The 25810-nt window shown below is 42.2% G+C and overlaps 1 protein-coding gene across 1 annotated transcript in view; it reads left to right on the top strand.

Annotated features, from left to right (window-relative positions):
• Nucleotides 1-6487: 6487 nt before the first annotated feature.
• Nucleotides 6488-25810, top strand: part of RIPK4 (receptor interacting serine/threonine kinase 4) — a 33880-nt gene continuing 14557 nt past the window's right edge. Inside the window, 2 exon segments of the mRNA XM_077479848.1 lie at nt 6488-6748; nt 19033-19324. Of these exon segments, the coding sequence (XP_077335974.1) occupies nt 6567-6748; nt 19033-19324 (474 nt within the window). The 5' untranslated portion in view covers nt 6488-6566.

Here is a 25810-nt window from a genome sequence, read left to right as displayed (position 1 = left end):
GGGAGAAGAGGAGCAGATCAATATGCTTTTCCTGTCCCTTGACCTAAATGAGCATTTAACCCTTGTAGTGCAGGGGCAGCATCACTGCAAGAGAGGATTTTTCCTTTCCCCAGAGAGGGGCTTTAACATCCACTCCTGTACCCCCTAATGTTTTACCTTCCGCAATATTTGTTTTATCTTCCGCAATGTTTTATAACACTAAATAAAAATGTATCGTACGATAATTACTGCTTGTCTATGTGTGTTTTTTTTAAAATTGTGTAGCCATTGGTGTCTAACTTTGGATGACATTTTGATGCACATTTTCCTCTTGGGTCCCAGTATGATAATAATTTTCTCATTTGGTTCCTCATATTAAAGAGTTTGGGAACCCCCTGCCATAAAAGAAAGTTTTCAATGACTGTTTTATTTTCCAAATGCTCTCTCTCTATAGGAACAATCGATCTATAATGCCCTACCCAATCAATCGATATGCCACACACGGGGAAGTAGACTTTGAACGATAGTTGGAAGATATGATCAGAAATTATTGATCACATCTCTGTTTCCACCATGCAATCTCAAAATGCTATTAGATTCATGACCAGGGCATCCCAGTGTGGCCGATTGATACAAAACTATCAATAATTCGGCCCAGATCTAAATCGAGTGTATATCAAAATATCAAATGGAAAAAATAAACTATGGCTATTTGTTTATTTGCCAATTCGATCATTTTGATCTGATAATAAAAGCAACGTGTGTATGGCCTCTGTTAGGTTAGGTTCTCCCTTGAGCTTCTTCAAGTGTTTTGGTGTTTTTTTCTTTGCACATTTGTACATGCGTGTTTCGGTTTAAGCGTTTTTGTTTTAAAGTGTTACTATACCCAGGAGCTTGCATTCACTATATCTGGTCTGCCACAGTACACAGAGCATGGAAATGCAATTACCGTATTTATTGGCACATAACACGCACATTCATTTTAAGAAAGAAAATTTGAATTTTAAATAAGGAACTTTGAAGCAAAGTAAGGGTCAGTGCCCATCTGCAGCCTCACCATTGCCATCAATGCAGCCTGATTAATGCCCATCTGCAGCCTCACAAATGCCATCAATGCAGCCTCATCAGTCCACATTGAATGCAGCAGCCTCACCAATGCCATCAATGCAGCAGCCTCACCATTGCCATCAGTGCAGCAGCCTCACCATTGCCATCAGTGCAGCAGCCTCACCATTGCCATCAGTGCAGCAGCTTCACCATTGCCTTCAATGCAGCAGCCTCACCATTGCCATCAATGCAGCAGCCTCACCATTGCCTTCAATGCAGCAGCCTCGCCATTGCCATCAATGCAGCAGCTTCACCATTGCCATCAATGCAGCAGCCTCACCATTGCCTTCAATGCAGCAGCCTCACCATTGCCTTCAATGCAGCAGCCTCACCATTGCCATCAATGCAGCAGCTTCACCTTTGCCTTGAACGCAGCAGCCTCACCATTGCCATCAATGCAGCAGCTTCACCATTGCCAAGAGTGCAGCCTGATTGATGCCCATCTGCAGCCTAGAGGGGACAGGGAGGGGGGAGGAATGAGCACCGACAGATTACATACAGTGAGAATCTCCTATGATAGACAGAACAGTGGTCAAATGGCGGTCCAGGAGACTGGACTTCCTATTACAGAGGCCGCCAAGTAAACAGGAGATTCTCACCGTATGTAATCTGATGGCGCTCATCCCGCCCCCCTCCCTGTCCCCTCCGAAGCAGATAAAATTGAAGTATTGGCGTATAACACACACGCTATTTTCACCTTATTTTTAGGATGAAAAAGTATATGTTATACGCAAATAAATACAGTATTTTGGTAAATATAAATGGCTAAATACCTTTTCTCACCAGCAGTATATAGAGGTCTTGTGACTTCTATGAGTGTCTAGTTAAAGCTTGTAGGAGGAGTTTTCATTCTCCTCTGACTATCCTATGAGGCTGCAGGACCCCTGAGCCTCTGTCTGGACAGTGCTGATTGGCCCTGTGCTGATGACATGAACCCTCCCGAGAAAAAGAAACTCTCTAGCAATACACACCAAATTGCGCATGTGCAGCGTGACTCCAAAGGCTCTGTCTGATCGGGATATGGATTGGGAACTGTGGAAGAAGGGGAGGATCAGAGAAGACAGGATCAAACAGCATTTTTACACAATGTGGAGGATTAACCCATTAGGTTCCACAGTGAGTATAACAAGCATGCTTTACTGTATATACAGACTGAATTTACTGTTGTGGGTTTAGTAACACTTTAACCAATGGAAAGCTAGTTACTAGCAGAGGCAAGAAATTGCACACAAAACACATTTTAGAATTTTTTTAGGCACTACCAATAAAGTCTATGGGGACCAAAAATGTGTGACTCCACCCTCAAAGAATCTCATGCACATTTCTGCGCTTCTATTGGCAAGCTTCAAGTGACACAACACTCAGACATAAAAAGTCACCATTTGGATACAATGGGAATCCTCATAATAAAGCACTGCTCCAGGTGGGTCGGCCCATTGTCTGCTCCAAGGATCCATACAAAGAGGTGCCCATCTGGCCCACAACAGAGAAAGCTTCAAACCTAAAGTGGATGGACACACACTGCTATAAGGAAGCTCCAAAACTTTTATTCAGGCAAAAAGTAAAACATCCCAGCACCAGACCTCAGGGAAATGGGTGTTGAATGGGAATCCTCATGTCGAGTGTTGACTTCCAAAAAAAAAGAACTTCAGATAGCTCAGGCGTGAACCAGACCTAGGGACTTACAATTACTTTTGTGACCTGAACTCGGCCCCATTTACAACTTTCACCTACAAAATGCTCAACAGTAAAATAAAAATTCCAAGGGAAGAGAGTACTTCAGGCACCAAAAAGGGCACTTATTTAGCTTTTACGGGGCTAAGCTCTTGTACTTTTACTGAGTGTAGGGTGACTGAGCCCACAAGTGAGAACAGGGATAAATAGAAAAATAGGATTCTGCATGATTAGTGTAGTAAGGCGAAGGGAAACAATCTGAAAATGCAAGTGTGAAGGGGGGGGGGGGGGGGGGGAGGTTGCACACTTCTTTCAAGCCTTCCCTGACAGGGCTGGGCTCAGCCCTTCCTTCTAAGAGTTGGCTACTCAGCTGTCGGCTAATTGCCAGCTCCTATCTCGCCACAGTTACTCATCTGCTGATGATATCCTGCTCGTCTGTCCTGCCTACTTAAGCCATCCAGCCCAGAGGAGCTCTGCCTTCGCCTTGGTCAACATCACAGAGACTATCTCCTGCTTTCCTGTTTAAAGACTTACTTGGCTGACATCCCTTCTGGCTCCAGATCCTGCTTGCTGCTTTACTACATTGATCCCTGACTTTCTGGCTTGTCTGACTATCCGTTCCAGTTACTGAACTTTGGCTATGTTTTGACTACGTTTGTTCTATTTACTTTTATTATTAAACAAGCGTAATTTAACTGTACTTCTGTCTCGGTCTGATTTCATGGTTTCTGACACTCCCATAATAAGATTCTATGAGGCCAAAATTGGAATGTGTGGGCCACATGCGAACTGGCCCTAAAACATGGGCGTAGATAGTCCTAATGTTAAAAAAAAAAATGTGGGGTTCACATCTCTGCACTGTTTTTAAGTGCAATTTGAAAAATATGATCTGTCGTGATTTTTTTTCTATTTGAAATAATTGTTGGGTGGAACAGTATGATAACACACCATGGAAAATTGCAAATCAAATGCCCTTTCAAAAAATACAAATAAAATACGAATTTAAACCTCCTATGGATAAGGTTGGGGGGGGGGGCTTCAAGTTGGACGCAGGGATGTGGTCCCCACACCTCAGAATGCCATAACATTACTGCATAGGTATACACCTAGTGGTTCCATACTTGCGGGTGAGTGCACACCCTGGGGGGAGTTTTCAGTAATACACATACATGTGTGCAAACAGCAGAGCACTGGTATATAGAGTTTCTTTGAGGCTATACCTTCATTGCTTTCATTGGGAACATAGTTGGAATCCTTATTATGGACTTTTTTTTTTGCCATATATTGCCATATATTTATGCACTTTTTATTGTACAGAACACATTGTATGCATTATCTAGCACTTTTTATATTGATATATTGCACCAATTTATTCATTTTGTACTATAACATTTGCACATTTGTATGTATTTATGATTCAATATGTGTATTTTTGTTAGGGCAGTGCAGTCTTAATATTCAACTACATTATATTACCAAAAGTATTGGGACGCCTGCCTATACAAGAAGATGAACTTCAATGGCAAGATACCAGGGTGCCTTGACGTGGCCTGTAGCTTACGCATGTATTTGCAAATGTGTGCGGGACTAAACCCCTGTTTTTTAACGCATAGTGTTATACAGGTTGTTTTGGTTGTCCGCGGGCTGGTCGGTAAGTAAGCTTGGAATTTTTCCTTGGATTTATCCTTGGCCTGGTTTTATATTGATAATCAACTACATATATATATATATATATATATATATATATATATATATATATACTATATTACCAAAAGTATTGGGACACCTGCCTTTACACGCAGACAAACTTCAATGGCATCCCAGTCTTAGTCCGTAGGGTTCAATATTGAGTTGGCCCACCCTTTGCAGCTATAACAGCTTCAACTCTTCTGGGAATGCTGTCCATAAGGTTTGGGAATGTGGCTATGGGAATGTTTGATTATTCTTCCAGAAGCACATTTGTGAGGTTGGGCACTGGCTCAGGGTCTCCGCTCTAATTCATCTTAAGGGTTTTCAGGTAGAGGTCAGGACTCCATGCAGGCCAGTCAATTTCCTCCACTCCAAACTCACTCATCCATGTCTTTATGGACCTTGCTTTGTGCACTGGTCCAAATCATCTGGTGGAGGGGGGATTATGGTGTGGGGTTGTTTTTCAGGGGTTGGGCTTGGCCCCTTAGTAATAGTGAAGGCAACTCTTAAGGCATCAGCATGCCAAGACATTTTGGACAATTTCATACTCCCAACGTTGTGGGAACATTTTTGGGATGGCCCCTTCCTGTTCCAACATGACTGCGCACCAGTGCACAAAGCAAGATCCATAAAGACATGGATGAGCGAGTTTGGGGTGGAGGAACTTGAATGGCCTGCACAGACTCCTGACCTCAACCCGATAGAACACCTTTGGGATGAATTAGAGCGGAGACTGCAAGCCAGACCTTCTTGTCCAACATCAGTGCCTGACCTCAAAAATGCGCTTCTGGAAGAATGGTCAAACATTCCCATAGACACACTCCTAAACCTTGTGGACGGCCTTCCCAGAAGAGTTGAAGTTGTTATAGCTGCAAAGGGTGGGCCAACTCAATATTGAACCCTACGGACTAAGCATAGGTGTGTACAGCCTATATTGCATTGGGGAGTGCACCTCAAAGCTCAAACACATACTGTATGTGTGTGCATGTGTATATATACAGACAACGTCAGTAGGGCACAGATTGGTGTCTGTAGTTTTTATTTTTATTATTTTATTTTTACAATTTTTCTTTTTTTTTATTCTTCTTTACAAATTCTTTAGGATCCCCGTTAGGGGACTTTGGTGAAATATCAGGGGTTTAAACAAGGGGAATCTGTGCTACACCGGGTGATTAGGGTGTGCCCAGGCACACCTGGCGCACCCTGTGCGCACGCCTATGAGACTAATGCTGCATACACATGGTCAGATTTTCCGTTGGGAAATATTGGATGTGAGCTTGTTGTCGGAAAGTCCGACCATGTGTATGCTCCATCGAACATTTGCTGTCGGATTTTCCGCCAACAAATGTTTCTTAGCAGGTTCTCAAATTTTCCTCCAACAAAACGTTAATGTCGGAAAGTCCGCTCGTGTGTACACAAGTCTGTCACACAAAACTTCACGCATGCTCTGAATCAAGCAGAAGCAGCTGCACTGGCTATTGAACTTCCTTTTTCTTGGCTCGTCATACGTCTTGTACGTCAAAGTGTTCCTGACGTTCGGAATTTCCGACCAAATTTGTGCGACCGTGTGTATGCAAGACAAGTTTGAGCCAACAACCTTCGAACGAAAATCCACGGTGTTGTTGGTTTATCGTGTGTACGCGGCATAAGACTGGGATGCCATTAAAGTTTGTGTGCGTGTAAAGGCAGGCGTCTCGATACTTTTGACAATATAGTGTGTTTCAAATGCAAATGAACCTCCGACACATAGGTTGTAGTGAGCCCTAAAATGTGCACGAAAAAAAAAAACCTTTAAAATCACTTGACTATGATGCACTCAGGCGTGAATGTAGCCTAGCTTATCGCTAGAAATGTTCACCTACAATTATCTCCCTAAGGTTCAGGGAATAAGAGTAATTAGAAGTCCCAAACTGCAGTTAGCATTTCTGGCCACTAGATGACAGCACTGCGCCCTCCATGAAAGCTTTGCTTGTCCCAGCAGAGGCCAAGGTGCAGAGTCAGGAAATGATGTCAGCTCCTGGGCACAGAACACACCTTAATTACCTGGGAAGGGAGCTACAGACAGCAAACAGATCTACTGGAGAGAGGGGAGAGGAGAGGACGCAGCCTGCAGTACCATGGACAAGGAGGGCTCTTCCCCATGGGATATGGGGCTGCTCAGGACCTTTGACTCCAGGGAGTTCTGTGGTTGGGAGAAGATTGGATCTGGGGGATTTGGACAGGTTTATAAAGTCAAACATATCTCCTGGAAGACCTGGCTGGCCATCAAGTGTCCTCCCAGCCTGCATGTGGATGAGAAGTAAGTGACAGACAGCAGATCACCTTCCCAGCATGGAGAGGGCTACCTACCTACCTACCTACCTGTCATGAAGGCAGCTCTAGCTCTACTGGGCATTGGGGAAGGTGGAGGAGCAACGTTGTTTAATGTTTTCCATTGTTGTTACATGTTATGACTTTGCACTAGGTGGATTATCTTTGTTTTATTTTTTTCTCTACGTTGTTTGCAATATACTAATACAACGTATCAACATTTAAAAAAATGGATACAATGTACAACATATTCTATCCTTCCCCCTTTTTTTTATATATATATATATATATATATGGTCTTCAAATTCTGCCCTACGTTTTCAGGCCTGGTTCACACCTATGCAGTTTGCTTTTCATTATTATTAATTTATATAGTGCCAACAGTTTACGCAGCGCATTACAGTGGGGTGGGGGGCACAATTACAGTAGTTCAATCTGTTTCTGCAGTGCTGTTTGCGGTGTGTTCATTTTTTTTTTTATTTTATTTTTTTTTTTTAATAAATGGTTTTTGTTTTTGTGGTGTGTGTGTGTGTGGAGGGGGGGGGGGGGGGGGGTTGTTTTTGGCCAATTTTGTTGTTGGGCCAATTTAAAAAAAAAAAAAATGCAAATTGCAGCAAACTCCTGCCACTACATGCTTTTTCTGCAGCATCTCCGTTTTGATGTTTATTGAACCAAAAATGCACCTTTTGCAAAAAAAAAAAAAAAAAAAAAAAAAAAAAAAGTCCCTTTCCAAAACCTATAGGGCAGTGATGGTGAACCTTGGCACCCCAGATGTTTTGGAACTACATTTCCCATGATGCTCAACTACACTGCAGAGTGCAAGAGCATCATGGGAAATGTAGTTCCAAAACATCTGGGGTGCCAAGGTTCGCCATCATTGCTATAGGGGCTGGGGAAAAAAGCATAATTGTGACTGTGTGTCCCATAGAAAGCTATGTTTAAATTGACTGACTATAGTGCATTTCTGCAAAAAAAACGCATATAATTGCATAGGTGTGAACCAGGCCTTTCGATATGTGCATTAACAATTTGTGAGACATTGGGGTAGGTTGAATTGTTCACCGTTCTTATTGCAATATAAAGGATCTCTATGCAATTTAACATTTTAGATTTAATAAAACTTGGAAAACTTTAAATTATCCAACCTTTTTCCAGTCAGACAGGTGCTTGCACTATATACGTGGTAGATCAAAATGAGATTATACAATCAGATTGTAGAGTGTATGGCTAGCTCTAGTGCAACATTACAATCTGATCATACAATCTCTGTGCAATTAACTTTTAGATATACACAAATTATGTCAAATGAGGAGCAACCTAAAATTATCCAGTCAGTCTGTATCTAATCAGTCAGGCCTTTGTACTACTCTAATGTCATTAGATCTAAAGAAGATAGTAGAATCCGAATGTATTGTATAAGGATAACTTTTATTGCTTGGCTGTGAGATTATTATTTAAAAACAAACAAAAAAAAAACCTCACAGCCATGCAATAAGTTATCCTTATACAATGTATTCTAATTCTACTTTCTTCTTTAGATCTAATGACATTAGAGTACTACAAAGGCCTCCCTGATTGGATAATTTTAGGTTGCTCCTCATTTGACATAGTTTGGATATGGCTAAAGTTAATTGCACAGAGATTGTAATCTTGCACTAGAGCTAGCCATACACTCTACAATCTGTATAATCTCCTTTTTTGATCTACCAACAAGTATGTAGTGCAAGGTCCTGCCTGATTGGATAGATTAGGGAGGGAGGTACTCTTCGTTTTTCTAAAAAAAAAAAAAAAAAAAGTTGATTTATGGGGACTCTTCATTACCACACAAAGCATTACATTGGTAATTAAGGTATCTATTTATAAAATATATATAATAATTTTTTTTAATTTTTTGATGCATTAAATACCATATGTAGTTCTTTGTGTGGTTACGAAGAGTCGTCCCCCCCTCCCCCCCCTCATACACCTTACCATACAATCAACTTTTTATTTTTTAGCAACACCTGCGTAATGAGAAGACCTCCCTAATCTATCCAATCAGGCAGGACCTTGCACTACATACTTGTTGGTAGACCATACAGTTAGATTATAACATGTGTGGTGAGCTTAAAGACTGTGCCTGGAAAGGTTCTCGCACTTTTTCAAGGGGTTGTTTTTGGCATTTGTACCTTCAATACATGCATTATCAAACCTTGTTTTGCATTTCTGTAGTTGTGTATACTGAGCAAAGGCCCTCTGGCCAGGGGAGGTAATTGGTGCTTTGGAGAGGTTGGAAGGTTACAATATGTGTATATTTGCAATACGTATTCTGAAAAATCATTGTGAGATTTGCTGTGTGTGCCACTACCGGGCAAAGACTGCAGCAGATTTTTTGTCGGGGAGGAAGATGGGTGCTTGGGGAAGATATAACTGACCTGAGTTTTCAATATGTGCATAACAAATTGAGATTTATTATTGGTAGTAAGGAGTGCATGCAATAAAATGTTTGTGTTGCTATTTTTTTTTGCCGGGGAAGCAAAGGCTCTGCAATATTTACAAAGGGTAGTAAATTGGCACTTGGGTGGAAAGATGGGAGGGTTGCAGGAAGTGTATTACATTTCCAATAAGTACAAAGTCCTAATGGGCAAGGCCTGTGCCCGGAAATGAATGGCTGGCAGACTTGCACTTTTTAAAGGGGACGGGGGATTTTAAAGTAAGTGCATTGCATTTGCAGCATGTGCATCAATGTAAAAACAATGTTGTGAGTAGCTTTGCAGTGAATGTGGATGGTGCATTATCCTGGATCTGTGGCAAGAGCGGCAGAAGCAGTGGCATGCACATGACATAGCATCACAGCCATTATAGAGAAATGTGTGTGTATCAGGGGCGGACTGACCATTCAGCCACTCGGGCACTGCCCGAGGGCCCCAGGCCACTAGGGGGCCCCATCAGGGTTGCCAGCCTCAGTAAAACCAGGGACAGTATGTAAAAATCCTCTCCAGTACCTTCTCAGCCAATAGAAACATGGTTGTGTATACTATGTGTACATGTATGTGTATACTGTGTGGCCCCATAATCTCTGATTGCCTGGGGGCCCCATGTGTTGTCAGTCCGCCCCTGATATATATATATATATATATATATATATATATATATATATATATATATATATATATATATATATATATATATATATATATATATATATATATATATTTCTCTTATAATTTTTTTTTATTATTATCCTGAAGGGCATATTGAGCTAGTATGCACTGCTCATTATGAAATGCTTACATTAGAACGAGGCATCGGAAGCTGATCAAGGTCACTGTCAAAGGAGCTAACATATTTCCCCTTGACGTATCTTCCCAGTTTGTGGCTCCAGCGCAGTGTCATCACTCCCGTGCATGTGTGCGGGAGACTTCTTTCCGGCAGCATCTGCTGGACCTTCACAGTGCATGTGTCGCTGACATCAGCGGCTGCATGCAAAGTGAATATCTGCTTTACCGTAAAGCTAAAAATGCAAAGCATGTGCAAGAATGCAGAAATGGCTCAAAAGCAAACTGCAAAGGTGTGAACCAGGCCGGACAGGGAATTTCTATATACTCCCTTTTGGTCATATGCTATATATCTCTTGGAAAGTATTTTGTTATGTCTATTTAGGAGTTGTAAACCTCTGCTCACTTCTTAGACTTCCTTGTTCTTATCTTTGATTACAGACTAATTAGGGCCCATATACATTTATGTGGCCAGTTAATGCTGGTTAACATGTGTTGCATTTTAAAGGCTAAGTCCACCTTTGGCAAATGAGTCTGCAAAGCACTGCAACCATGATCAGCGGTTAGTGGGTGCAATGCACAGGCTATCTGCAGAGTCTTATCGCCAGCTCCCTGTACCCCCTTCCCTTTTGACGCTTTTGAATGCAGTTTTGCTTTTACATAAGAATGACATAGGCCTTGGATCCAAAATTGTCCTTGATGACCGTATAACATAATCATTTAGGTAGCATCATCAAGGTCAGAAGTTGGTTATTTTAATTCTGTACGATTGACGTGCTGCAGTGATGGGTCATGTGCTAATCCTATGTGAACCATCACAGGTGTCACAGATTACCAATGCGAGCTGAGGCTTCCTCCTGTTATGACTTCAGGGCCGATGCTAGACTATTTTGCATCCTAGGCAAGACCAGCTACTTGCAGCCCCTCCATCAGCAATGTCCTATCTGAACAGATAGAGTCTGGAGCGAAATGCAGCCCCTGAATGAGAACAAGGCTGTGAAAGGCTTACAAGTTCGACGGCCCCATCCAGGGAATTTAAACAAAGGGTAGTACCACCAGTGCCTCCACAAGGCAAAATGACCTACCAAACCACTCCTGTGGGAGAGGACGCACCGCCAACACCAGTACCCAATCCGGTGCATGGCGCTCACGCGGTCTAAGACCTACAGCAGAACCAATGACTGCCAATGCCATCTAGAAAAGAAGCAGGGCAGTGGCATACCAAGCGCCAGGCATTAGGGCCAACAGGAGAGTGGGACAACCTGTCTGCATGACCCTGGCATCCAAAAAATATGTCGGACTTCTGCAGGTCGTGGTCAAACAGTACAAACCAGCGGCCGTGGCTGCACCCTAGACGGCAGTGCACCCTAGGCGGCTGCCTAGTTTGCATAGTGGTAGCACCGGCCCTGGTTGACTTACCAGCACTCCGTGTTGGCAACCCTGTAAGCTGAATTGTTAGAGGCTTTCAAATCAGTGGTCTTTAAATCCTGTTGGTGGGGCTGGCCTGCTTGGAGCAAATGCTGACTTTGCAGTTGATATCGTGCCTCATGTTCAGCTCAGTCTGCTTCACCTTGCTGCTCATTGGATTGCTTTTGCACAAAACATTCCAAGCTTGGAAAGCCATTTGAATTTGGTGGGTTTCCACTGGAGAAAGTGGACTAGATAGAAAAGGTGGTTGCATTGGAGGGGCTTAGTGGCACTGTTTAAATGGCTGCCTGGTTCTGGTTAGGGGTCTTTACCCCACAGGATTTCTGCATTCTATTGATAGTGGGAAAGCTGTTTAAAGCAGGTCTGTGCCATATCCCAGCAGCCAGCCATTACTTCTAAACCTTTCCAGCTGATGCCTAACCCTTTTTTGAGTTTTTTTGTTTTGTTTTTTTTCTACTTTAATGAGGCTGCCTTCTAAAGTAAGGAAATGGGGGGGGGGGGGGGGCTTAGCTCCCAGTTTGGAGATTTTGGGCTCCTGAATCCCATACGAATATGTCCACCCTGATTTAAAGTTGCCCTGTCACTTGGGTAAAGTCATTCAAATGGCAGGACAACATTAAAGCAGATACCTAGAGGTGCCCACACAAGTTTCTAACGCCAAGGTTGCTCCACCACCCTCATCCAAATGACCACATATAGATCAGAGAAGTGAGTGGGGGCATTGAAGCTGGGTTTTGATTTCCACCAACATTGCATTTTGAGTGACTTACTTTTGGGGCATTGCAGGCCTCTGTGGATGATGAAACCAATTCAGTGTGCCTACATCTAGGCTCTCCTGTCACTTTGGATTTCTTGAATTGTGCTGCTGAACCTACCAGTTGCACAGAATTGCCTTTTCTTTCATTCCTCATGCCATTCTGATCATCTGTTGGGAGTGAGGAGAAGAAGCTCCGCATGACTTCTGCAGGGCTTATGTTTGAATGAGTGACTTGTATAGCGCTACCTATGCGAACTGAATCGCCTAGGAGCGCTTTTCGACACCGACGTCCATCTGCGGTATAGCACGGTCCTTTTACCCCATGGGATCCAACGCGCTTTCTCTCCCTGCCCCTTGTGACAACGATGGGTGCCCAAGTAGCCAATGACCAAACACCAGCAAGCAATCAGTCCAGCAACAGAAATGCCACACATTGAGATTCCTTTATTAAAATGGCCCAGATGACCAAGTTCTACTGACGTTTTACCCTCGGCACAGCACTTTGTCAAAAAGCTATTTTTTTTTTTTGGGCGGGGGAGGATAGAATTGTGAACATTATCAGAAAATGTGCAGGTTCACCATTTCATCTTCCGTTTACCTCTTGCCTAAGGCCAGCAGCAGGGGGAGTGGGCCTCACGCCCACACGCTTTTTACATGTTTGTTCATGGAGGCCGAGTTTTCTGCATGCTTCCAACACATGGACAGCATGGTCCATGTGTTGGAAACTCATTAGCAGCTCCTGGTCTCTGTCCATTAACGGAGGTGGCAGGACAGGCTGTTGATCATGTGAACACTGTGACAACCAATGACAGTGATTATGTACTACTTAAGGCAGTGTGTGTGTGTGTGTGTGTGTGTGTGTGTGTGTGTGTTATATTTTTGGATACAATGTAGAGGAATTAGAAAATGTGTGTAAATTTATATAATGCATGACAATAGTATATACCTCTAAACTGTATACTGGTCTACTTTTACAAATCAGACCTTTGTGTCAGCTGATGTCTACATTGTACAGACGCAGCGTGCAAAATCCACTGTCTTGTTTTACAAACCAGAACGCTCTTTATGTTTGTAAGAACATAATTACACAGGAATATGAGCCGTGGCTTGTATGGGTAAAAATACTGCTAATTAAGTCATTTTCAGATTTGTGAATGGCCTCAGGCATTGCCGAATTCCCTGAAAAACCTTTCATGTCAATATTTTTTTTTACACTACTTTTATTATGTCGTGCTTGCAGAGGACTAAATGCTCCTGTGACTGTCACGCTAGGTTCTGCAGTGCAGAGCAACCCTTGGCAACAAGTAGGATCAGTCTATGATCTGCTGAGGTTTTTCAAAGCACTGGCAGAATGTCCGCTATCATAATTCTGAATCATGGGGGGTGCCCCATAAAAGATGTGATGGGGCCCTCAGGGTGGTGGTGGTGGCGGTGGTGGTAGTTTCTTGTGCACAATTTCTCCAAAACCTTAATACAAAAATGTTGTTCAACTCCTCCTCCTATATAGAATTAGAAACCTCAGCTATCCTATCAGGTTTTAGTTGAGCAATTTGCAACTGCATTACGCAACGATAAAGTGACCCTAAGCAAAATCCACGCCAGCGGCTCCTAAGTGGTCACTGCCACTGTAGCAACTGGGATATTCTCCAAGGCTTGTGGCCAAGGCTATGCAACTTGGCACCTAAACTGGGGGGGGGAGATTGTCTTCAGCTGATGTTCCTGAAGGAGCCCTTTGCTAGTGGACATCAGTTTGGAGGCTACAGTCCTCCAACAGTGCCAGGCATTTCCTTTTTTTTTTTTAAATCTATTATGTAGCAAGCCTAAGTTCAGCAAAAACTTTTCCTTTTTTATTTATGGATATAGCAGGGGACGGGCTAGAGACTGTGGCAGACATTTATTGATGCCGGTGTCCCTATAGGGGTGGGGGAGGTTTGACAACTACCCCCCCCCCCATTGTTCAGATGGGGGGGGGGGGGGGGTTGTACACAATAGCTATCATCCCACCCCAGAATGCACAATACTGACAACAAATTTTAAAAATTCCAGACATGGGAACCTAAAGTGTGTGTGTGTGTGTGTGTGTGTGTTTTGGGGGGGGGGGGGGGGTTTAAATCCATCTTTTGACTTTTTTATTAACTTCTAAACCACTATCTTAGTCTTTAAGACTCAAGCACCATAAATCAAATTTAAAATTAACAATCTTAAATCATGTAAACTACTGTCCACCCACAAAGTGGGTGATACTAACTACCAGGTTCTTCAAAAGTCTGCAAATCTAATAACGTTGACCAGAGGAAGTCGGCTAAAACATTTTCCACCCACGAAGTTGGTGACGCAACACCCCAATAAGGATAAACCCCAACAGGATGGGAGGCTGGGACAGATGCTGGTGTGACTAAAACTTCTATAAGCTAACTTATTGATGATCCCATTAGGCCACATTTACTTTGTCGTATGACAAGACGTGAGGGGAAAGTCCAACCAATAAGGTCACTGGCAGAAAAATAAATTGAAAAATATTAACTCTTCCCTACTTTATATGAAAGTTAATTTTTTTTGTATTTTTTTTTTTTTTTTTTTTTTTTATAAGGTGTTTTTGTTTTGTCACACTTGAGCCATATCTTCAAACCTTAAAGTTTTTAGCTGGCCATTCAATTTATAGGGCATGCAGGCTGAAGATATCAAACATTCCTCCATAAACGCTACTGCAATGTATGGAGGAATCTCCCGTGCTTTTTCCAATGGCTGCCAGAATACCCCCAACAGTGACCACATCTGACTGGATGCAAACTCTCTTTGGCAGCTAATTTTTCCACCCAGTTCCTTCAACAAAAGACAATTGTTCAGCCAACCATTTTCCATCTGGGTGGTGCCAACAAGGACACCCGTGGCTTTAATTCCAGCCAATTTAGCATGAATTGTCCAAAATGCAAGCCCTATTTGGCAGCCTTTAGGGAAGGATGGGATTGCATTGGGCTCTGCTGATTTTGGTTAGACTTCTTGTTTAGACAAAAAGGTTTATGTAATTGGAGGAAGCCTTTGTGTACAGTGGTTGCGGCACGTTGGCAGAGATCTGTCATCAGAATTTCTATGTATTTTTATCTTGTGCAGTCAAGGCTGTTTTGTCTTCCTTCCTCCTAAGAATCCCTGATGTGTGCAAAGTGATAGCTATGTTCTGTGTTGAAGCTCGAGGATGAACACTTCCTAGGAACATGTGTATAATGCTGCTAGAGATTGTAGAGAGATCTTGAAGGGATCTACTATATAGAAAAGTAAATGTGCCCACCAGTCTCATGAATGCACAATTGTTTAGTTCAAACTCCTGCCATAATGTAAGTCTATGGAAGCAATTCATTTCTGATATTTCTACTAATTGGATTAAATTGTGCCATTGTTTTAATCATGGGCAATTTATCTCAATTCAGTTCTCCTTTTAACTACCTTTATGTAAATGTCAGCGAGGTAAAGAGTGATGTGAGAGATTCAATCTTTGTTCTGTTGCTAAAATTCCCCCCCCCCCTTCTTATAACCCAATTCTTGTTAATAGATGGGATGATATCTGCCAATGCCTAGTTCTTAACTAACCAATAGACCGACAGTTGTGAGGTTAACACTGTCCTAAAGTTCTACTTCTGTTTCTTTGACCATGAAAGCAAAATAATTGTTCAGACTAAGCTGACTGCCCATCAATATGCAGCAATAAAATCCTATTGGGTAAGAGTGACGGCATGCAAATCTGAATCCTTAAGGTCTTGGAAGACTTTTTTGATTTTATTTCAGGTGCTTCGTTTTATATTTACATCTGTTGGATTAATTGGCTTCCAATCAAAGTGCAAAGGTTCCTACTGACAAAGCAATTCATGACGCATTGGGCAAACGAAGAACCATGGGCATGTACTGTGTATGAGACCAGAAATAATCTATTACAGTGGTCACTTTCCACCCAAGTGTCAGAGAAGTGGCCTACATATTCACAAAAATCTAGAATGGGAAAATTGAATCTGTCTATAGGCACAATCATTTTGGTTGGGATGTTAGTTTGTAATCTATGGAAGGAATATCAACATTTCACAAGCAACATACGGCTGGCTGTTTAATGTTACAGATCTTCTGGTTTTAAATGGCTCTTCCATTGCCCGGACTTGTCTGTACTTTGCATCGATGATGCATATGGCTTTGAGCGGGGGAGGAGGGGTTATTTGTCCCCTGGACCCACCCAGCTAGTTTCTCAAAGCTGATGTTGACATGCAATGTCTTAAGCTAGAGCCTCTTTACAAGACGAGGTGTATGGAAATTGAGTTATTGAAATGGAGATGGGTTCACTCTGTGACTAGTGAATGCTCTATGGTCACTATCTATTCACTGATGGAGGGTGATTGGTGGCTTAATAAACCCAGTTTAGTTAGCGTTTAGCAAACTGTCCTGCTATGTTATTGTTGGCATTCTTCTTATTAGAGTATCCTTTCGTAGAAATGCATTTAGATTTATATTTTTTACCTTTTTTTTTGGGAAAAGCCAATGGCCTTTTAGTTGTGACCAACTGCACCACTAAAGCCAACTTCTCAGTTGTGGTAGTTTGTTTTATTTATCTGATCACGGTGTGTGCGCTTTTATATAGTATACGGTATGTATTTTTACTTCCTTGATTAGTATACGGACCATGCTGTGACAGTTATGCTGAGCATACAAGCACCGACCCGATCGTTCTATGAAACTAACATTTTTTTCATATTGAATACTTGAATTGACTTTCTCCCTACTTCCTGTATGGTCACTGTGACACTAGCTGAAGGCAATTCTCCCAAATGGATCATTCAGTTAAGGTCTTAGTGTTTGGAAGGATGGGATTTTTTTTAAATTGAATTAGTAAATCCTTGAGACCTTTCCGGGGGAAAAGTCATTTAAACTCTGGCCTATTCTTAGCCCACGTACACACGGTCGGAGATTTTGCCAACCAAATCCGTCGGATTTAGTCCGACGGATTGTGTCTGAAACTGTTGCATACACACGGTCGGGCCAAGTTGTCGAAAAATCCGATCTTTCAGAACGTGATGACGTAATTTCGTTACGATGGGACTACATTCAGGCTAGTAGCCAATAGCTTTGATGTAGGAATTTGATCTGAGCATGCGTGGCACTTGGTCCGATCAAAATGCTCTACACATGATCGGAGAATCCGTCCGGCCCAGTTGGTCGGGAAATATTTCCAATATGTTGGAAAATTGGGTCGGACGGAGATTCGGACGGAATCAGTCCGATGCATACCACACACAGTCGGATTATCTGACGACCCAGTCCGATGAGACTCATTCCAACAGATTCTCCGACCGTGTGTACAAGGGCTTAGAAATCGGGGACAATGGGCAACTAGAACTTGGAAAGTGCATCGTTATCTTACAGGATGTTTTGTGGGTTAACATTCTATTTTTAACATGGCTTTTCTTTTGTTGATGTAGCAACCTGTTGGTGAATAAACTCAGGACGTTTGTGACAGATGAGTGTTGGTAATGAACACCTCGTAGCTCTTTGGCACAAACCTGTCATTTTTCTTATGTCTTCCTCAACGAAGGTGGTTCAACAAGTTCTACCATTCGGAAAAAACCTTCCCAGAAAACATATGCATTTCACACAGGAACAAGGGGCCTTATGTGTGAAAATTAACTTCTGTGTCTGTGCCCAACAGAATAAAAAAAACCTTCCCCTTCCTTCCTCTTAGGGCATATTGTATATAACTAAAGCAGAACTCTAAGCCCTTGTACACATGGTCGGACATTCCGACAACAAAATCCGTCAGATTTTGTCCGAAACTGGTGTTGCATACACGCGTTTGGACAAAGTTGTCGGAAAATCCGATCGTTGGTAACACAATGACGTTATTTAGTTACGACGGGACTACGTTCAGGCTAGTAACCAATAGCTTTGGTCTAGGAATTTGATCTGAGCATGCGTGGCACTTTGACCGATCAGACAAAGTCCGATAGGATCATGTTGTCGGAAAATTTTTATATCCAGCTCTCAAACTTTGTTGGTCGGACAGTCTGACGGAAAAAGTCAGATGAAGCCCCCACACGGTCAGATTATCCGACAACACGGTCCGATTTTCCGTCGGAATGTCCGACTGTATGTACAAGGGCTAATAAAAACTTATCAACTAATAGCCTTTGTGTTCTAATCAGATGGAAAGGACATCTAAAATGAGATTGGATGCTCTCGATCAGTGGTATCCAAACTGTGGCCCGGGGGCGGATGCAGCCCTTTGCATGCCTTTATCCAGCCCTTTGGGCAATATACCTCCCACTGACACCAACAATGGGGAACTATTACTCCCCCTAATTCCAAAGATGCATTATTTACTCCCACTGACACCAGGATAATTTCAACTCCCAATAGCCACAGTCTGGCCCCCTAAAGTCTGAAGGACAATAAGCTGGCCCTTTGTTTGTTTGAGAGAGTTATTTTTTTGCTTTTTAGATGAAATGCCTATCGGCTTTCATTCACAATATTTTGAGGCTCAGTTGAATCTTACAACTAACATTACATCAATTCCCAATTCTGCAATAAATTCTAATTTATCTTTCCCAGATTTTCTATTTCTGCCTAACTTCTGCAGCTAGTAGAGCCATATTCTGTTTTGGGCTGCCAAAATAACTTCTCCCTAATGTAGAGCGAACCTAGAATTGTTGTGGAGCCCTAACTACATTGAGATGTCTTGGGTGTGGGAAAGTTCTATTAATCAACCAAAAATAATGGCATCAAACTGTTGTTACTTAGTCGCTGTTAAGATATCCATTATGATTATCGGGACTAACATCTTCTGGGTTTTTCTTTCAGGGAGCGCATTGAGCTGGTTGAGGAAGCCAAAAAGATGGAGATGGCCAAGTTTCGTTGCATCTTGCCTGTTTATGGGATCTGCAGTGAACCCGTTGGTCTGGTCATGGAGTATATGGAGACTGGTTCCTTGGAAAAGTTATTGGCCTCAGAGCGCTTGCCGTGGGACTTGCGGTTCAGGATCATCCATGAGACGGCAGTGGGAATGAACTTTCTCCATTGCATGAACCCACCATTGCTCCACCTGGACTTGAAGCCAGCCAATATTCTGCTTGATGGACATTATCATGTCAAGGTATGGAACATCTACTACCGTTCTAAATTTTGTTAATATTGGGTAGACCCTTTTATCTTTTGGTTTATGAAGCTCCATCATATTTTATAGCACAAAGATGGTATTCTTTGAGAGTTATAGACACATGGCAAGGGTTGCAACTCTAAGGAGGCAGCTATAAAAAATCAATTTGCGCTCGGACCACTAGTGTTTGTGATTCAAGACATGTTTCATATCCTGGTTGTGTTTAAAAGCAGTGTGTTTGTACAATGTGGATGTGCAAACGAAGACCTCTTTTGATACCGGTCATATAAACTACCATTGGCTACCCTATTGGGTGTTTTTTTTTTTTTTTTTTTTTTTTTGTAGCACTCGTTATGTCCACTAAACTCTAGCACATATCAGTAATTGGAGGTTACAGTAAACCTGTTATGGGAGAAATATCAGGTCTCTGTGTTTGTTCTCCTACAAATACTAGTCTGGATATCATGCCTGGCTTCTGACTATGTCTTAAAGCTGACAAATGTGGGTTGATGAAGACTTTAAACTCAACTGAGTATAGGTTTATTTTGAGATGGTAACTTGTATCTAGATCAGATGATCAGCACAATAGTTGGGCAATTGGCATTTCAAAAGGCAATCAGCAGTGGCAGACTACATATTTCTCACCTGGATGCTTCCTTTTTTAAAAGGAGAGTGAAAAGCCACTTGCTCCCACTTCAGCTGTTTTGGGGTATCAAAGTTCTGAAGCTACCAGGTTATTGGCTGTGTCGCTCTAGAGTTGCTGGTTTCCAATGAGCTGCACTGTACTTAGCCTGGTTTCACAAGCCCATAGAGTTGGTTGGTTGCAAAAAGCATATTGGGAGTAGAAAGTTGGCAGCATAGATCCAAAAGAGTGGTGGCCGGCAGAAATGCCATCAGAGTTAAAATGATCATTGGTGTTAGTAGTTAATTATCTGAAATGACTGCCTGCTCAAGGAACCCCTAGCAACCAAAGGTGCAATGTCAGTGGAGAAAGGCTGCCGTAGGCAGTAGATCTGCCTGATAAGTATTATAATGACTTGCCTTTTAAGCTGAGTACAGTCACTTAATTCAGCTTGTTGTAAATTAATATCCTTGATTCTGGGGCACCGTGTAGACCTATAAGACTTGTAAGAGAGAGCCACTGACTTGTGTGTTTGATGTGGTACAGTTACTTAACATGCCGCATCGTGTCCTTTAGAACCCTTGAATCTCTCTGGATTATGGCATTGATTCCATAGAATCTGTGTGTCTTTGATGTGATTGTCGCTGCCATATAGAAAAGTATGTTTGTGGAGACTTTTTTTAAAGTGTAAAAAGCCAAACCTTTTAATTTTAGTTTTGGATAGACTGGTATGCGATTAGAGAAGGTATACTGGTTAGGGGGTCTCCAGTATAGAAAGTGATGCAAACTTCAAAACGTTTTCATAGGAACACAAGGTTAAAAGCAGAAATGACCCCATTGATCATATTATCTTTTGTGAGCTACAAAACGCCCCCCTTTTCTATGTTATAAAGATGAGCGGAGGGGGATTTTTTTAATTTTTTATTTTTTTTATTTTAGTTTTTTTGTAAAAATCAGGAGAGCAGTCTAGGATGTCAGCTCTGCTTCTTCCTAGAATACAGTACGTGAGCATTGACAATGTTTGACCTTTTGCTGGCAGGATCTGCAGGTGAAAAACGTGGGAAGCCTGAAAAAGTTAAATGAATGCAGTCGCCACATGTAAATGGTATAATCTGAATGAAGAGAGAGTGTGTGTGTGTGTGTGTGTGTGTGTTGTATATCATTTTAGTATGTGATAATTTTATATTTTTCGTGGACATGACTAGGCATGATGGAAATTGCAGTTCCTGAACTACTGGAGGGCCGTAGTTTGAGACCCCCCTGCTCCTAGAACAATGGTCTCCAAATTGTGGCCCTCTGTATTGCATTTTTATCCTGACTTTGGGGCATAATTCCTCCCCACTGACACCAATGAAGGAGCATAGTCCCTCCCAAAGACGCCAATGATGGAGCCCAACTTCTTCCAATGACGCCAACTCTCAATGACATCAACAATGGGGGCCAGTGACTCCAATGATGGAGGGCACAATTCCTTCCACTGACACCAAAGGTAGGGCATTGCTTTCTCCCTCCTGACATCGGGACCTTTTCAATGCTCAATGGCCACAGTCTGGCCCCCCCTAATGTCTGACCATAAACTGGCTCTTTTGTTTCAAAAGTTTGGAGACCTCTGCTCTAGTGGTAAACTGTCCCTCTGCGTCATCACACCCAGATGCTACGGGGACTGGTCTAGAAGTGCGGAGGGATGGGTAATCAAAGCTCCCCTAGACCTAAAGAATGCAGGTAAATCTTGCAGCATGGGCATGGTTTCCGGGAGTTTAAATAATTGACCTTAAACAAGTATGCTGATAGGGTGACCAGACTTTGCTTTGATATCGCGTGGAGAATACGTGTTCCAAATCAATTCTGTAAAGTGTTAAAGCTGCCAGGCAGCTTGTATTTTCAAAGCTAAATCTTCCATGGCAGCCTTCATCATTCCCTCAATACAGATTATCTTTAGAAGCCTGGACTTCAGACACTGTCATGTGATACCTGACACAGGCAGACAATATGGATCCCCTTCCCAGATCCGATTGCACTTCTTTTATCTATGAACGCTTCTTATAACTCCTCCCATCCCTACCCTACATTTTGAGGTTTATGTAACGGCATGCAACTGGCCGCACTGCAGTTTGAAAACTGGCTTGGTATGTTTGGAATGTGCGTTAGTGCTGTGCAATTCACTGAGAATTAATAGCAGCCAACGTGAGTCATCTGTAATAGGGAAGCCATTGTCTGCGATGGATTTCCCAGCATGCCATGCAGCTCAGAACCATCCTAACACGGCAAGGTGTCTGCTTTCTGGAATTCAGGGACACAAGAGCTTTATAATTGCCATGGTGTCACCGCCGATGCCAGGGCAATGAGCTGGCCACATTGCTCCTTGTGACCGTCATTAGATTGATGCTGCTTGTCGGGAAATCGATGACGAATCTGGGATGTAGGGTTTAACCCCTTGTCTACCAAGGTATGTTTATAAATGTCCTGGTATTCTAGGAGTTAAAGCAAGCCATGAGCTTGGTATTTATTTTTTTAAAGCCGGTGATTGGCTTTCAGGTAAGTGACCCGAGCAGCTCTAGATCACTTATATGGGGCTCTGAAGGTTCCTACCTCTTGCAATAGCAATAACGTTTTAAAGTTTAAATCCTAAAGAACTGAAGGAAAAAAAAAGCAAGTCGGTAAACAAAACAAAAAAAAAGAATAACTCATACATACACCTATCCCCATAAACGCCAATGCAAACGTGCAGTGAAAGACTCAAGTGTGTGTGTGTGTGTGTGTGTGTGTGTGTGTGTGTGTGTGTGTGATCCTAAACTGTACCCACGTAAGGTCACAGTAAAATCGCTAATTCTCTGGCCATAATCCATTACTAACATTGAAACTGATAACTGACTTGGTGTCCCCTATGGAAAATTTTAAGGCTTGACATGTTTGGTATCTATTTACTCAGCACAACCTCGTCTTTTATACTTTACAAAAAAATACTGAATAATTGTGTAAAAATGTTGTGTGTTTGTGTGGGTGTTTTTTTTTTTTTTTTTATTCATTTAAAGCAGTGGTCTTCAAACTGCGGCCCTTTGCTTCTATCTGGCCCTTGGGGCACTATTCCTCCCACTGACACCCAACGGTGGGGAACTGTTTCTCCGACTCGCACCAATGATGGGGGAGTTTTTTTTTTTTTTTTTTTTTTTTCCTTCCAGTGACACCATGGGCACCATTTCTCTCATGGATATAAACGATGGAGCACTATTCCTCCTTCTCTAATTAATACCAATGATTGGGCACGATTCCTCTCTCCTCTTACTGACCACAGGTGCTATGCAATTTTTTTATTTTTTTTATTCCCACTGACCGCCAAGTTTGAAACATTTGTCTGCCCCAACATCAATGGGAGTAGACAGTTTTCAAACTTGGTCATAAGGAATCCAAAAAATAAATAAATATTGCATAGCGCCTGTGGTCAGTAAGAGGATAGAGGAATAGTGCCCAATCATTGGTATTAGAGAAATAATTCCCAAATCTTTGCAGTCGGAGGGACAGTTAACTGGGCCTTTTTGTTTAAAAAGTTTGGAGACTTCAGCGTTTTTAAAGGTGTGTGTGGTTGTTTGTTTGTTTTTTTTATTTTATTTTTTTACACTCGCTTCTTCCTGTCCTCCCATCAGTTATGGTTTTACCGCACAGGAAGCAAGGAAAAAATCGGCAACCAAGCACAGACCGGGGGAAAAAACCTGACTGATTCCAGCCTTTCTATGCTACAAAAAAAAAAAAAAAAAAAAAAAAATAAACTTTTTTTTTTCCCCGGTTTTAAATTCTAACGTTTTTTTCTTGTACAATTTCTGTGCAATCTCCTTTTTTAGATTTGTCTTCAAGTATGCATAGCTCACAATTGTCCCTAATTTTGATGGCCTATCCCTGATTTGGAACAAAGTTCATCTTTCCTCCTCACGTGTCCCTCGTTTTGGTCTAAACCAGTGATGGCGAACCTTGGCACCCCAGATGTTTTGGAACTACATTTCCCATGATGCTCAACTACACTGCAGAGTGCATGAGCATCATGGGAAATGTAGTTCCAAAACATCTGGGGTGCCAAGGTTCGCCATCACTGGTCTAAACTATATATAGTTGTAGATTAAAATGCACTTTTTTTATTTTTTTTTTTTTTTGTCCTGTCTGGTTTGCTGTTGATTCCCCCTCTATGAGGGGGGGAAATATCTATATTGCCCCTTTTCACATGGGTGCCTCTGTCATGTCTCAGCCATAGACTGATTGCCTGCTGAGTCACCACATATGGGACATCTGTTCTATTATTATCTCTGTTGTGACCGAGGAAAAACAAACCAATGTATTCCTTATGGATGTCTGCATGTAAACTTCTTTTATTATATAAAATGTATTATTCTCAAATACAGTAAGTGAGTGTGGTAAAATGAAGGGGGAGGCCTGAGAATAAAGAATTAAACTAATGTTGGCACCACCATCTAAATACTAGAAAGCTGAAATATCACACTTGGGGTGTGTGTGTGTGTGTTACTCTCCCAACTTCCAAAGCATATTCCAGCAGATGTACTGATTATCCTTGTCTGGTTGGGAGACTTCTCTTTTTTTCCCCCTTCCCAGGATCCTCTGGCTCATGATCCATCCGGGACATGGCTGTGCTTGCAGCGGTCTGGTTGCGCAATGTGAACAGATCGTTCAGCTATTTTACTATTTGTGTTGCTGAACCATATGCCAACACGTCCTGGACAGGGTTTTTTTAGAAATAGTTTGGCCTGAAAAGGAAGGACCTTCCTCCTCCTGTTGTGATAAAACTTGTTCCTGCAAGTCCCGTGCACCTTGTTTGTATATCGCAACACCTCTGTGACCTTCATACCTGAACACTGTCGGAATTTTTGTTTTTCAGCACTTGGTGACTTGTTAAGACCTCTTGTAATAACTACAGTTCTAAGAGTATAGCCAAATATAAAAAGGTACACAAAGCTGTAGCGAACACGACTTTGTTTGTAGTGTTCCTTTACATAAGGAATTAGATAGTCGAGATTTTTTTTTTTTTTTTTTAAAAGCATACCCTGTAAGGCAAAGGCATAATGAGCTAGTATGCATAGCGTACCAACTCATTATGAATAACTTGCCTGAGAACTAAGCCCCCGAAGTGGTCCTCCGTCTTCCTCTTCGCCATGGATCCGGAGCGACTTCCGGGCCTCGCAGCTCCGGCAAATCACAGCGCCGGAGCCGCGAGACCCGGAAGTCACTCCGGATCCATGGCAGCGGCGAAGAGGAAGACGGAGGACCACTTCGGGGGCTTCGTTCTCAGGCAAGTTATTCATAATGAGTTGGTACGCTATGCATACTAGCTCATTATGCCTTTGCCTTACAGGGTATGCTTTAAAAAAAAAAAATACATTTAATAAAAACTTCACTCCCGCGCATGCGCACGGGAGTCGACACTCGTGGCATATCACCGCGATCTGTGGCCTGCCCCAGTGCGCCTGCGTGCCGCTGTCTACGGGTAAATATCTCCTAAACCGCATAGGTTTAGGAGATATTTCTTGGACCTACAGGTAAGCCTTAATCTAGGCTTACCTGTAGGTCAAAGTTGGTGGTAAGGGTTTACAACCACTTCAAAGTAGAGCTAAAACCAAAAGGCACAACGTGTAAAGCTTTATTGTGAACAAAACACAACTCTACACTTGGAATCTTCTCTAGAGACGTATTTCGGTCAATATTCATCTCGTGGTTGGCACTGGAGGGAACCTTGAGCAACATTTCCTCTTGGAAAGGCAAATATTTCAGCCCTTCTCTCCCTCTTTATTTTTCCATTCCACCAAATATTATTTGATATCCATATGAAAGAATTTTCTGGAGGAAAAAAGTGTCCAGCAATC

Source organism: Lithobates pipiens, unplaced genomic scaffold (assembly GCF_037356315.1).
Source record: "Lithobates pipiens isolate NorthernLeopardFrog02 unplaced genomic scaffold, aLitPip1_a1.2 Scaffold_16, whole genome shotgun sequence".
NCBI classification, from domain to species: Eukaryota; Metazoa; Chordata; class Amphibia; order Anura; family Ranidae; genus Lithobates; species Lithobates pipiens.
The sequence above is the reverse complement of the archived record's forward strand: the minus strand, read 5'-3'. Positions and strand labels throughout refer to the sequence as shown.